Genomic DNA, 13,520 nt, shown 5'->3' with positions numbered 1-13,520 from the left:
AGCCGGCGAGATGACCCTGCGCTGATCTCCCGGTCTCTATCTCGGCACCCGTGTCAGGTGTTGCTGCCTTATCCTGCCCCACGCCTGTTTCTGTCGGAGGGGACAGACCCCCGCAGCAGCTCGCGGGCAGTTGTAATTCACTTTCTTCGGTTTCATTCCTCCCGGGGTCCTGTGTGCAAAGAGGGGAAATCGCTGGGCTGTAAAAATACACGTGCAGATGCCTCAATTCCCAGCATTTTTATAGCCTCCAAGGGGAACCTTAAAAGCTATTCCCAGGGCAGGAGGAAGTTCATTTTGTGGCAGGCACCAATATGACTAACTATAATGAGCTAAAGAGGGAGCATGGGCCCATATTATATGGAGAGGGGGTGGCTGAGGGGCATTCTAGATCCCCGGCTGGTGTGAATGGGTGTAGCTCCATTGAAGTCAATAGGTCATATCGCCAGCTGGTGTGAATCAGTGTTGCTCCATTGGAGTCAACAGGCCAGATCTGCATCCGGTGCACGTTGGCGTCGTCCTGTTGGAGTTGATGGAGTGATGCCGGTTTGTACCAGCTGAGGATCTGGCCTTACGTACCTGCCATGCCAACCTCTGCACACCTTACTCCCACGAGTAACACCCTTGATTTTGATGGGCCTCCTCCTGCGAGTAAGGGTTTGTGGGGTCATGCCCCAGTCCATCAATTTCTCCTTCAGGACCCCAAACCTGCAGCGCTTATTCTGGTAAAACCCCACCGGGGCCTACTGAGCATTTTGCCTGAGTGAGGACTGCAGGATGGGAGCTCCCGAGAGGGAACAAGAACCGCAGAGCGCCCCGTGTTAATCCCAAAGAGGGATCTCCCCAGGCCTGAATCACTAGCACAAAGAACGCTTACGGTAGGTCTGAATTAATGTGCAGGTTCCTCCTTCCAGCCCAGTGGCCTCTGTGCTAGAGGTTTCTCCTTCCACAACCAGCACTCCACTCCGCTCCGCTTACCAACAAGGTGTTCAGCACCTCCCATTGACTCCAGACCGCCGGCACTTCCAGGATCGGGCCCTAGTTGCAACCTGCTATGGCGAGCCTCAGTTGCTCTGGGATTCACTTGGAAGCCATGCGCCTTCTGGTGAGGCCGTTGTGCAATGAGTCTGGCAGACACTTGGCACCTGGCGTAGGGCCTGAGCCTACGAGCACCCATGCGAGGGTGCCAAGGTCTGAGAGAGATTAGCCTGCAGGAAATCTACCAGTGCAAACCTGGAATGGCGCCGCTGAAGTCAGTGCAGCTACTCTGGAGGCACTGAAATCTGTCCCACTAGTGATGGTTTTCAGGATCAGGCCCTTTGTCATTGTTTATTTGTATTATTATCTATAGCATGGTAGTGCCTAGAGGCCCCAGCTGGGATCAGGGCACACTGATAGTCCCTCCCTGAAGAGCTTCAGTCTAAACAGATAAAGCATGGGAGGGGAAACTGAGGCACATAGACTTGCACAAAGTCACTGGCAGAGCTGGGCATAGAACTCAGGTCTCCTGAGTTCCAGTCCAGTGCTTCATCAATTAGCTCATGATGCCAACCCAGGAAAGAGAGTCCCCCTGCCACAGAGAGGAAACTGTTAATGCCAAACACTTCGATGCTTTTTTAGGCGGGATTTTAAAATGTTGTCCATTGCAAACCTAGATCAAACTAGAGATGGTAACTCAAATAGGTTCCCACTAGAATGTCCAGGCAGGCAATCTATACTCGGGCAAAACTTCCCTGAAGTCAAGACTGCTGGGCTGGGCTGGGCTGGGCTGGGCTAGGCTAGTAAAGTGTCCGAGATCCCCTTTTCCACCCAAGCTCTTGCTGAGTTTGGAGCGTGCAGGACACCGCAGGATCAGGCCCCTCATAGCAGGCTTGTAATATGGAAGGGCCCGAACACTGGTAAAGTTTTGTGTCCAAGAGCCCAAATCTGTGAGATGCAGAGCCACCCTGGATCCCCCTGGTGCTGCGCCGACTTAGGAGCTGGCAGCCCAGCGATGCCCGGGCCGCTCCTGTTGTCCGTAGGCAGAGCCCAGTAAAGCTAGTGGCATCCGAGATGACAGAGTTCAAGCCGGCAAACACGCCATCGGGTCACCCCAGACAGCTAAAGACATTAGCACAGTTTGGGCTCTTTGAGCCTCCAGCTAATCCCAGCTCTGAAAACAGTCGGAACAAAGGGCAGCTTCAATCACATCATCTCGGCTTCTTCTTTGTGTTTCGCTTCTGCCGGAATAAACTCTCTAATCCCATCGGGTTTCGCCCCCTCCCATCACTGGGGATGCGGATTATTGAGCCTGGGGAATCATTGGGGGGGATGTTATGCCTTTCCCCATGGTTTTGAAGACATGATCAGCACTTTTCTACCAGTTTTAGGATGCAACCCTGCCAGTCCCAGGTGGTATTTATACTGTGCCCAGCGCTGTGATACTGTTGGCTTAATGGGTGTGGGAAGTGGCTCCAGAGATCCCCATTCATTTCAATAGAAAGTTCTGAATAAAAATCAGTGATGCTATTTTTTCCAGTCGGCACTTAGATTTGTTTCTGATTTATTCAATGTATGAACACTCTTATTCCACAGAGAGAGTGTCCACACATGGAATTATTCAGGGGCAGCTATTGCACTTTGAATTCACCCACTCCCCAAATCAGAAAACCACTTCCAAGTGTAGACAAACTTTTCCATGTTTCTGAGACACTCCTTCCCCCGGGTTCTGAGCCCCATGATGCCCACACAGGCTCAGAAGTATTGAGTATGGACCTGCTTTTCTGAGCACCAGCAGCTACCACAGATTTCAGCGGGAGGTGTGAGAAATCTGGCGCTGCGTTTTACTGTGGGTTTAATTCTGCTCTCACTCAAACCAGGGTTAAATCAGGAGTGACTCCGTGGTGTTGGACCTTTGTCTTTGTGACTGTCCGAAGTAAAACACTGGGGGGAGAGCAAAATATTTCTCATGCATGTTTTTCTTCTTCTGGAATTACTGACATCTGGGCCCAATCCTGCCTCTATTTAAGCCAGCAAGGCCCAGCTCCTCAAAGGTATTTAGGTACCTAACTTACTGTTGATTTCAATGAAGTTAGGAGCCTAATTACCTGTGTGGATCTGGGCCGCGTGTTTTGTAACTTGAGGACTGGGCCCTTTTTCCTAAAGTCTGTGCAGACCTGGATTGGATCCCTGGCAATCAGGTTGGTGAATACACCTTCTGACAGCTTCAGTACATCCATGCTATCATGCCCCACTTTCTTGATGTTTGTAATTTGTTAAACTCTAAACTACTCATCTTCCCCCCCAGTGCCAGAATATCTGATGGCCTCACCATTTTTAATGTATTTATCCCAAGAGGTAGGGTAGCACTATTATCCCCCTTGTACAGGTGGGAAACTGAGTCACAGAGGAACGAAAGCTAACCTGTTCAAGTGACTGGTGATTTTGGGGGCCCAGTTTGAGACACCTTGAAGGGGCTTGATTTTCAGAGGGCAGGTGCTTGAGGTGTACTGAAAAGCGAGGTGTGTGAAGGCAGTAGAATCAAGCCCATGTGTTTTAGTTAAACATTTTTCACTACATGCCATTTCAAATCAAATAAAAATATCGCCATTTAATACAGTACTAACCCCCCCAGCTCTTCTAGTGGAGGGCATTAACCTCTCACGTGGCCAGTCACCACATTTATCTTCATTTCAGCCCTGCTTCTGAAAACACTCAGTAGGGAGACTTGTGCTTACCAGGCATAAGGCACCTGGAAGCTAGCACTACTCCCAGCTGTTTGTGCAGGAGCGGGCTCCTAGCCTGCAGCCCTTGCCCCTGTTTTAAAGGGCAATGCACATTTGCCAAGCGGTGTAAGAAAGACACAATATTATCACCTCTTTCAGCATTAACAAAAAATCCTTGTGGAATAATGACTACAGAGGTAGCAGTGCTGTTTGCTTTTTTTCTTTCTTACTGTGCTCTAGTGGGACTCAGGATGCCTGGGTTCTATTCCCAGCCATTGCCACTGCCCGGTGTATGACCTTGGGCAAGTCCCATTGCCTCTCTGCTCCCCTTTGTCTGGACTACAGTAAACTCCCTCATTCCCTGGACAGGCTCTCATTTGGCTGGATAGCCTCGGCACTCACCTATCCTGAGACCAACATGGCTACCACACTGGAAATAAAGAGAGATTAGAACAAACCAAGGCCAGGTCTACACTGTAAATTTACGCTGGTGAACTGTGTCGCTCAGGGGTGTGAAAAATCAGGGGTGAGTAGGGGTGGGGGGGAAGTGCCTTTATTTTGTCTCCCCGCTGCACCAAAAAGTTTGTTGTTTATACAAAGAGCAGCCAGGCAACGAGAAGTCATGCCAGTAAAATGAAAAAAATCCCGCAAGTGCGTTCCCATGAACAAAGAGAGGCAGCGTTCCAGGCTAAAGTAGAGGTTTATTATGAAGGGGGTGGGGGAGGACGGTTGTTAAATAAATAAGAAGGGGGGGTGATGACTTTGGGATACAGTTTTATCCTGACACAAATTCCGAGACGCCTACAGAGAGCTACTGCTTTTCATTACAGAGCCAATGACCACGTAATTCACAGGTCGGTGCCCAGAGGCCGGTGACAGGCCTGGTGTAAGAACCTGAGCCGGCTGGAGTAGCAAAGTCATTGTGTTTTATTTTTTTTTAAACAATTGCATAAATTAATCTATTTTTGCACTGCAAAAAATAATCCCTACACTGTATATATTAGATATGCACGTTGCCAGCTATAATACAGTATGTACAGGGGTGAGGACCCGAAGCACAGCACAGGAGAGTCTGTCCAGAGAGAGGTGCAGTAGATTACTCCAAGTGAGGGGAGGACAAACCTTCCTGATCATCGGTAGATTCCTTGGTAAAGTCCCTGTCCCCTTCCTCTCCCTGGTGGGTCTGCGAATCCCGGCTCCGTTGGGGAGTGGCCAGACCCATCTTCACCAGTTTGGCTTGTTGCTGTTCCAGGCTCTGCTTCCTCCACTTGATCCGTCTGTTCTGGAACCAGACTTTTACCTTTGGAAGAGAAGATGTTTCGCTTTTAAAAATCAGACTCTAGCAGGGACCTTCGCTAAGCAGATCTAATAACCTTGGAAGGCCTCAGATGCTGTGGTGATGGGCACCCGTGCAAAACCCGAGGTAGATGCAGCTTCAGAGACACCTCCCTGGTTGAAAAGTTTGTGTGGGGGTGTGGGAGATGGCAGCCAGCCCCCTCCGCCTCTCCTCATGGATCCCTGTCTAACAGGCCCATCCCAGGGCCCGATCCTGTGCCGACTGGCAGTCAAACTCCCATTGATTTGGGTCAGATCAGGATCAGTCAAAATACACATTTGACTAGTTGCTGGAGAGAGCCAGTTATCCCTGAATGGGCGTAAAGGGGTGTTTGACTGACTCAGGAGAGCTGGGTTTGATTCCTCCTTCCTGTGAGATGCTGAGAACCTAGGCCCAGATCCTCAGAGTTCTTTAGGTGTCTAATTCCAATTGAGTTCCATGGGCGTTAGGTGCCTAAGTATCTTTCAGGATCTGGGCCCTAGCCATCAGCTGGATCTCATCAGGGCAGCTTGCCATGGTAGCAGCATCCAGAGGTGTTGAGTGGGGGAAAGGCCCAATGGTTACCCTGGGGTGAATTCCCTGCTCTGCTACAGGCTTGTCTGTTCCTCAGTTTCCCACCTGGAGAAGAAGGGGAATAGTACTTGGTCTTGTCTATTTAGATTGTAAGCTTTTGGGGGAAGATACTGGTTCTGACCAGGGGTCCTACAGCACCCACGGGACCCAGTTCCTGAGCAGAGCTGTTGCTGTGATATCAGCAATAATACTGGTCCCTGCTTTGGAGAGCTCAGACTTCAGAGACTAGTTACTGCCCCAGACCACAAGAGAAATATGTGAAAAAAATCCAGCTTTTAAGAGCCTTTGGAACCAGATTCTTCCTCCCTTCCTCCCAGTGAGTAGCCACAGCCATTGAGCTGCTCAGAGAGCCTGACCCAAAGCCCTGGAGCCAGCAGGAGAAGTCCCACCGACTTTGGTGGGCTTTGAGTCAGGCCCAGAGGCAGGAGGGCAGGTTTCCACGTTGTTCCTAGATGGGAGCTGCTGCTGGAATCCTGCCCCCAGTCTGTTCTCAGGGGCTTTATTCAGTCTGGCTTGGGCTCCAGAAGGCTTCCACTCCCCTTCCCTTGGGAGGCTCTTATGTATACAGTCACTTGACTTTCACCCTCCCCCCCAAAAATAGAAAAACTAGAGAAAGCCCATGGGAGAGTGAGTCCTGCACTGGGCTGGGGGCAGGGAGGGGGAGAGACTGGGAAATGCTCCATCTTGCAGCCCTTATTTGGAGGAAAACTTGTACTGAAGTCAATGGGAATGTGTGCCCAACTCCAGGGAGGATGGAGAGAAACCTGTGAAGCCTATGTAGGGTTCAAGCCATGGGTGGCTTCATCCGTCTTTCTGTCCCCCTTGGAGCTGGACACACTGGGGAGCAGACCATGGGGCAGGTAACTTTGCAGATGAAGGAGGCTCTAGCCTCCTTGGTTCCCCTGGCACTGCCATCCCTACCACCCCTAGGTACAGGGCTGGGGGAGAGGCAGGCTTGTCTTACCTGCTCCTCGGTGAGGTGCAGAGCGGAGGCTAGCAGACACCGCTCGGTGCCCACCATGTACTGCTGCCGGGCGAACTCCTTCTCCAGCCGGGCCAGCTGGTCGCTGGTGAAGATGGTCCTGACCCGCTTGGATTTGCCCGACTTGGCTCTGAAGCCTGGGAAGCAGCATTTGGAGAGCAGATACCCTGTGCGTAAAGACGAAAAAAAGAGCTCAGAGGAGAGGCGCGGGGAGCTGGCCACGAGTGGGGGGGCCCTGGCGGGGAGGGGAGAGTCGGGGGACATCAGGCTCTTACCTGGGGCTCTGAGAGGGGCCCGCCAGCCCGCCAGGGCCGGGTAGCAGACGGGGTAGAGCGGCCGAGGCTGAAGGAGGGGATGCGCCTGGGCGCACAGCTGGAGCGCACCGCCCGGCCAGGCGCTGTCTGGCCAGCCGGGGTCCCAGCGCCCGGCGCCAGGAGGAGGCGGCGGCGGCGGCGGCGAGGGCTCTGACCGGCCCAGGAGAGCATCGATGGTGAAGGATTTCCCCGCCGGAGCCTTGGGGGAGTGTCCGGGGGGCGAGGGGCCGGGGTAAGGCCGCAGGGCCGGAGCGGGCAGCCCAAAGGGCAGCAGGGTCGTAGTCAGCATGGCCAGGCGGTGCCAGAGATCGGCGAGGGGGTCCCTGCACCGGGAGGAGGCGGAGGCAGCAGGTGAGGGGCTGAGCGCGCTCCTGGCCTGATCATACAGCCAGGCCGGCCCCGCTCCCTCCCTTATATCCGGAGCAGGGACCCTGAAGTGCTAATGGCTCCTGCTGGGTTTTTGTTCGCCCCTAAGTAGCAGATGAAAAAGGTGTCCGGGCCAACAAGGGATCCAATTAATGGATGGGCCGGGGAGCTGGAAAGGGGCGGGGGGGGGGGGGAGAGATCCACTTGACAGGAGCTTCAGAAATCTCCCAAGATCGCAGGGTCGCTGGTGGGGTGCCCCTTGGGTTTACACACACACAAACCTCCAGAGTCACTTCCATCCCGTTGTTTCCACCTTGGCAGCTCCGGTGAAGCTGCCAGCCCATGGATATGGCGACAAACCGGCGCGAGGAGGAGAGGGTCTATGTACATAAATCCAGGAGGCAAAGCCCCCCGAGTTCTCCTCTCTCCCAACCCCCTTTTCCTCATCAATTTCTGCCCTGGGTCCTTGGTTGGAAATACGCCACCCCCACCCCTCAGAGCCAGAGCCAGAGCTAGGGCTGTGGAAAGGGCCCAGGGGCCTGCGGAGCGAGGAAGCGAAGTTTGGCTCACATGGGAACACTAGGTTCAGGGGAGTTTCTCCTGAGTAGGGGAATGCTGGCTGCAGGGGTTACAGGTGGCACTGATTTATAGCGTCATTTGAGGTAGTGATTCCTTTGCGTTTCCTTGTGCCTCACTCCCCTCTCTGGCGTGATGCCCTCTGCCTTTTGGGGCTCTTTGCTCTGAGGGTCGGATCCTGCTGCCCCCCGTACTCAGGCTGAGTAGCACCTTGCTTGATTTCAGTGGGACAACTCGCGGAGGGCAGTGGTGCGCAGGACTGGCAGAATCCGGAACGGTATTTCATCAGCACAGACCTGGGCTGCTGCTGCTATCTGGTATCAGGGGGTAGCCGGGTTAGTCTGTATCTACAAAAACAACAAGGAGTCTGGTGGCACCTTAAAGACTAACAGATTTATTTGGGCATAAGCTTTCGTGGGTAAAAACCTCACTTCTTCAGATGCATGGAGTGAAAGTTACAGATGCAGGCATTGTATACTGACACACGGAGAGCAGGGAGTTACTTCGCGAGTGGAGAACCAGTGTGGACAGACCCAAGTCAATCTGGGTGGATGTAGTCCACTCCCAATAATAGATGAGGAGGTGTCAATTCCAGGAGAGGAAAAGCTGCTTCTGTAATGAGCCAGCCACTCCCAGTCCCTATTCAAGCCCAGATTAATGGTGTTAAATTTGCAAATACATTTTAGTTCGGCTGTTTCTCTTTGAAGTCTGTTTCTGAAGTTTTTTGGTTCAAGGATAGTGACTTTTAAATCTGTAATAGAATGACCAGGGAGATTGAAGTGTTCACTTACTGGCTGTTATCTATGGAGCTATTGATCCCAGGTTCTGATATGGCCCCTGTTACCATCGCATTTGAGCACCTCCCACGCTAATGGATTTATTGTCATTACCGTGAGGTAGGGAAATGCTTTTATCCCCATTTGACAGATGGGCAACTGAGGCACAGAGAGAATACAACCCACATCCTCAGAGGTATTTAGGCATCTAACTCAAGTTGAATTCAGTGGGAATTAAGCATCTAAATACCCTTGGGGATCTGGGTCTAAGTGACTTGCCCAAGGTCGCACAAGGAGTTTGTGGCAGGGAATTGAACCCAGGCGTCCCAGGCTAGCACCCAAACCACTGCACCTTTTCCCAGCGCTGGCTGCTGCTGCTACCTGCTCATCGTGGCAGGCTCCACTGATGGGATTCAGATGGTCATTAGGTTTTGAAATTCTGAAAATTGTACACCTTTTCCTAATGAGCTGGGAAAAGTCACACCTCCGTCCCAGGCCCTGCGGGGGGGCTGGCCCCAGTCAAAAGACTCCAGCGTGGCTTTCTTTTTATTGGGGAGGAAATGGGAGTTGAGGGAGAGAGCAAGCCAGGGCCCAGAACATCTGCAAAGCGTTTCCCCCTGCAAGGCCAGGCAAAAGACAGTGTAATGTCCCCCCCGCCCCCGGCTCCCCTTAGCTTTGGTTTCACTAGGTTTCAGGGACCCAGCCTGCTTAGGGGAGAGCCTCGCCATAAAAGCAAGGGAAATGAAGGGCCCACTCCCAGAGCTGAGAAAGTCATTATGGGGCTCATTTGAGGCAGCGCCTTCTCTTGATTGCTTTGCTCCTGACACATAGGTGGAAGTGTCCTCTTCTGCAGCTGCAGTGCAACACACCCACACCCACACACACACACACACAAAGGTTGGGACACACACACACGCACACACACACAGAGCAGGGATCACAGGTTGGGGGAGGAGAGGGCTAAGGGTTTTGCTGTTGTCTTCCCAGTTTTAATCTGCTCATTAAAGGGCTTTGGTGTTCCCAGGGGATCACCCTCTGCTCCTGCTCACGCTGCCCCCTCTTGGGCTCCCATGACGGCCAGGGGTGCACGCTCACCCCAGCCCCTTTGACCACCTGCCAAGTGCTCCAGATTTCCTCCCGCAAGGAACGCATTTTAGGGCTGGATGTTGCATTCCTCGGCCATTGATGCTAAGGGCAAATAGACAATGCAGGATGGGGCCCAAAGTTCCCATCAGAGATAGGAAAGCCAGTGTCAGTTGGACGTCTACCTGGAGGTTTCATCCCATGACATCATCTCTCATTAAAGATTAATCGTTGGTTCTTGGAGAATCCAGGACAATCCTTCCCACCCTGTTCTCTTTCTGCATCAGACGGGGGGGAAGTAAGGCCCAGATCCTCCAAAAAGCCTAAAGGCACCAACGGGAATTAAGCACCAAAACACCGTTGAGGATCTGGGCCTGACTGCATATACCTCGGCTTCAGCAACCTGGCTGCTCCGCAGTGTCTTGGTAGGGTGGAGGTGGATTGGAAAATACAGAGACCAGTGGGCCACATCCACCCCAGGGGTCAACTCCATCGCCACCAGTGACGTCACCCCAGGGAGGGAGTCGCCCCGGCTGCAATTTGAAGCTGCCATAAAAGTTCAAGGTGGCCGCCCCACAAGTGAAGAGCCGGCTTGGGCCCGGCTGTCTTGCTTTTTATCTTTGCGGGGAGCGTCCAGCATCTACTGTGGGGCCGAGGCAAATAAAGGCCTGTGTGCGAGGCGAGATGAAAGGGCAGCCTTGCAAAGCAGATATGTCATTATTAGCTCTTAATTACCAGCCTTGAAAGGCCCGAGATAAAAAGGAGCGCGGCTCCTTTAAAAGGGGGAGATGGGCATGCTCGCCCCATTTCATTCGTGTGGACTTTCCCTTTTCAGAACAAGGCAGCTCAGCAAACTTTGCCCCCTCCCCGCCCCAAATCCACACCTTCAAACGCTTGTTCGGAGCAGCAGCCCCCTGCAACCCCCGAGCTTCCCAATTACTTTTCCTCCCTGACATCCTCTTGCAGAAGAGATGGGCAAACACAGCCGTGTTTGGCCGGGTCAACAGATCTTCTGAGCCCCTCCCCTTGTCAGCCCCACACCTTGCTGGGCAAGTGAATGGAGGGGAAGCTACCCTGGCCTCAGCCTTGTTTACAAGAGCTGTCTCTCTCTGCTCTCCTCCTCCTCCCAGAACAGCTGGGCTCCCACCTGCCCCTTCCCGTTGGCACTAAAACGGCCCCTCTCCCCATCCAAGCTGCAAACAGAAAGCTGGCACATGGACCAGCGTTTTCTGCTCGTAGCTTGTCAGCTCATAAGAACATAAGAAAGGCTGTACCGGGTCAGACCAAAGGTCCATCTAACCCAGTATCCTGTCTACCGACAGTGGCCAATGCCAGGTGCCCCAGAGGGAGTGAACCTAACAGGCAATGATCAAGTGATCTCTCTCTTGCCATCCATCTCCACCCTCTGACAAACAGAGGCTAGGGACACCATTCCTTACCCATCCTGGCTAATAGCCATTAATGGACTTAACCCCCATGAATTTATCCAGTTCTCTTTTAAACTCTGTTATAGTCCTAGCCTTCACAACCTCCTCAGGCAAGGAGTTCCACAAGTTGACTGTGCGCTGCGTGAAGAAGAACTTCCTTTTATTTGTTTTAAACCTGCTGCCTATTAATTTCATTTGATGACCCCTAGTTCTTGTATTATGGGAATAAGTAAATAACTTTTCCTTATCCACTCAGCCGCTCAGGCTTCAAGCTAGTGGTGGATCCCAACTGCTGAGTTAGGATGTGGGTCAGGACTTTCCCGGCATCAGGAATGGGGCTTGGCTCTGTGGTTTTGGTTTGTGTCCTCATACACAGGCAGCTTTCATGGGGGCAGGAACAGGCCCCGAAATGATTTCCCTGCACTATGCTCCATCTCTCAGCCCTATGTCGGGTATCCATCAGTTCGCTACAGCGCATCTTGCAGACCCGGCTTGCAGGCTCCGCGGTGCTGCCCTGCAAAACATTCGAGTAGGTTTTCCTTCGCCCCACCTCTGTTTTGCACCCAGAGTGGAAACCCCTTTGCACCTTTCGCGCTTCTGGAATTGGCCCAGTTTTGCCATGTGAACCTGTAACACTTGGGGAGCTGGTGCCGTTTGGAATGCAGAGGTGCTGTTCTCAGACCTCCCTGCAAACGCGCACTGAGGGTGCCGTGCTGGTCCTGTTTCATTGATAGCGCCAAGGCAGGTGGCGTGGCCTCCCCTTTTTGCAATGAAACGCACAGACATCTGTCCGCTCCCCTGTTCTGGAGAACGGGACAGCTTCAGCTCATGCTAACCCATTCGCTGGGTTTATTGCCAGTTACCAAAACATAACATCCAGGGGAAGAAGCAACACACTAAGTCACATTGTCAGAGCGGATTCCGGGCGGCGTCGGCAGCCCTGGATGGGGCGATTTTAATAGCAGTTCTGCCATTTTCCTTGAGTGGAAGCCGGGTGGGACCCAGAAGTGGACTCAACTGTCCTAGACAATTTGTATCCAACCCTCTCACTCATCTCCCGGGGGTCTGAACCTGCCTTGCCCTGGTCTTTGCAAAGCCGCAGCCCCTTACGGAGACCAGACTAACCCAGAACCTTCTATCTGCCCCCTGACCATTTAATATGCAGAGATGGGACCCGACAGTGTTTTAAGCAGGTGCGGGTTGGGTCATGTTGCAGTGCACAGGACTCTCACCTCCTGCCTGGCTTTCAAGTGACGCAGCTAACAGCCCTAAACCATCTGTTGAAAACTCCCTAAAACATTCAGGTCCAAAGATTTTCTTTCCCTTTGCTTCCCTAATTCAGCGGCTCTTGGTTCCTTGCTGAGATCCCGAGGAGACGGCATTAACCCCTGCATGTGCACTTCCTCAAGGGTTTGTAATCCCCTTTTAATTACATCACCGTATAGGTCCCTTCCACCCAGGCCAGATAGCTGCAAACAATGGCATGCGTTTTCCCAAGGGCACAGGAGATTGTATGGCTGTGTGGGAATCCTTCTCTTTTGCTTGATCTTTGTTGGTTTCAGCTCTGGGGCAGAGATGCTAGGAGGCTCTGTTTTACTTACCTGGTATTATATTACAGGGCTATGTGCTGTACATACACACGGTGAGAGACTGTCTCTGCTCCTCCCTCCCCCTAGAGTAGAACCTCAATAGACAATCCAATCCAAGAGGAAAGAGAAGAGCAGAGATCACCCAACAGGTCAGTGGTAGCATCAGGCCTAGCTCCCAGGTCCCAGGCCAATGCCCCGTCCACTGAACTGTGCAGGTCCCAATGGGTTTGCTCCATACCAACTTTCACAATCTGTAAGTGATGCTGACTTCCTTGTGCCATCCATTGATCCAGCTGACAATCAGCCCATCTCCTGCACCCCAGCTGCAGCCTTCTAGGGTCTGCCTCCTGCATCCCGTTTAGAATCCCCCACCCCCAGTGCTGATAGCTCTTGTGGCCCATGTAACCCACCCCCCTCCAGTGCTTGTCCCTGCAGCAAGCTGCGTGGGGGAGCTTAGCGCATGAGGCTGGGCATCAGGCAACCTTGGTTCTCTTCCGGACATTGCTGCTGACTCCCTGTTGATTCTGGGCAAATCGCAAAAGCATTTAGGCTCCTAACGCCCATTCATTTCAATAGGAGTTAGGTGCCTAAATGCCTTCGAGGATCTGGACCGAACTCTGTTGAGGATCGGGTCTTCGGGAGCCTATGTTTCAGTGCAAGTCAATGGGGCTACTTCGGTGAGTTTGAAAAGTGGCGCGCCGTGCCTCAGTTTCCCCATCTGTCAATCGAGGATAATGACTCTTCCTTTCCTTTGCAAAGCACTTCAGATTGTTGGATGGCAAGAACTCTGTCAGTGC

At 52.6% G+C, this 13,520-nt stretch overlaps 1 protein-coding gene across 1 annotated transcript; it reads right to left on the bottom strand.

Moving 5' to 3' along the window:
- Window positions 1-4,523: 4,523 nt before the first annotated feature.
- LOC128837606 (homeobox protein not2-like) lies at window positions 4,524-7,195 on the bottom strand. The gene is made up of 3 exons (XM_054028850.1): window positions 6,868-7,195; window positions 6,575-6,759; window positions 4,524-5,001 (listed from the first exon to the last, which is right to left on the bottom strand). Exons 1-3 carry the CDS (start codon window positions 7,193-7,195, stop codon window positions 4,798-4,800), a joined length of 717 nt encoding a protein of 238 aa, XP_053884825.1. The 3' UTR covers window positions 4,524-4,797.
- Window positions 7,196-13,520: the final 6,325 nt, after the last annotated feature.

Source organism: Malaclemys terrapin, chromosome 5, assembly GCF_027887155.1.
Source record: "Malaclemys terrapin pileata isolate rMalTer1 chromosome 5, rMalTer1.hap1, whole genome shotgun sequence".
In the NCBI taxonomy this organism is placed as follows: Eukaryota; Metazoa; Chordata; order Testudines; family Emydidae; genus Malaclemys; species Malaclemys terrapin.
This window is presented reverse-complemented; position numbering and strand designations above follow the sequence as displayed.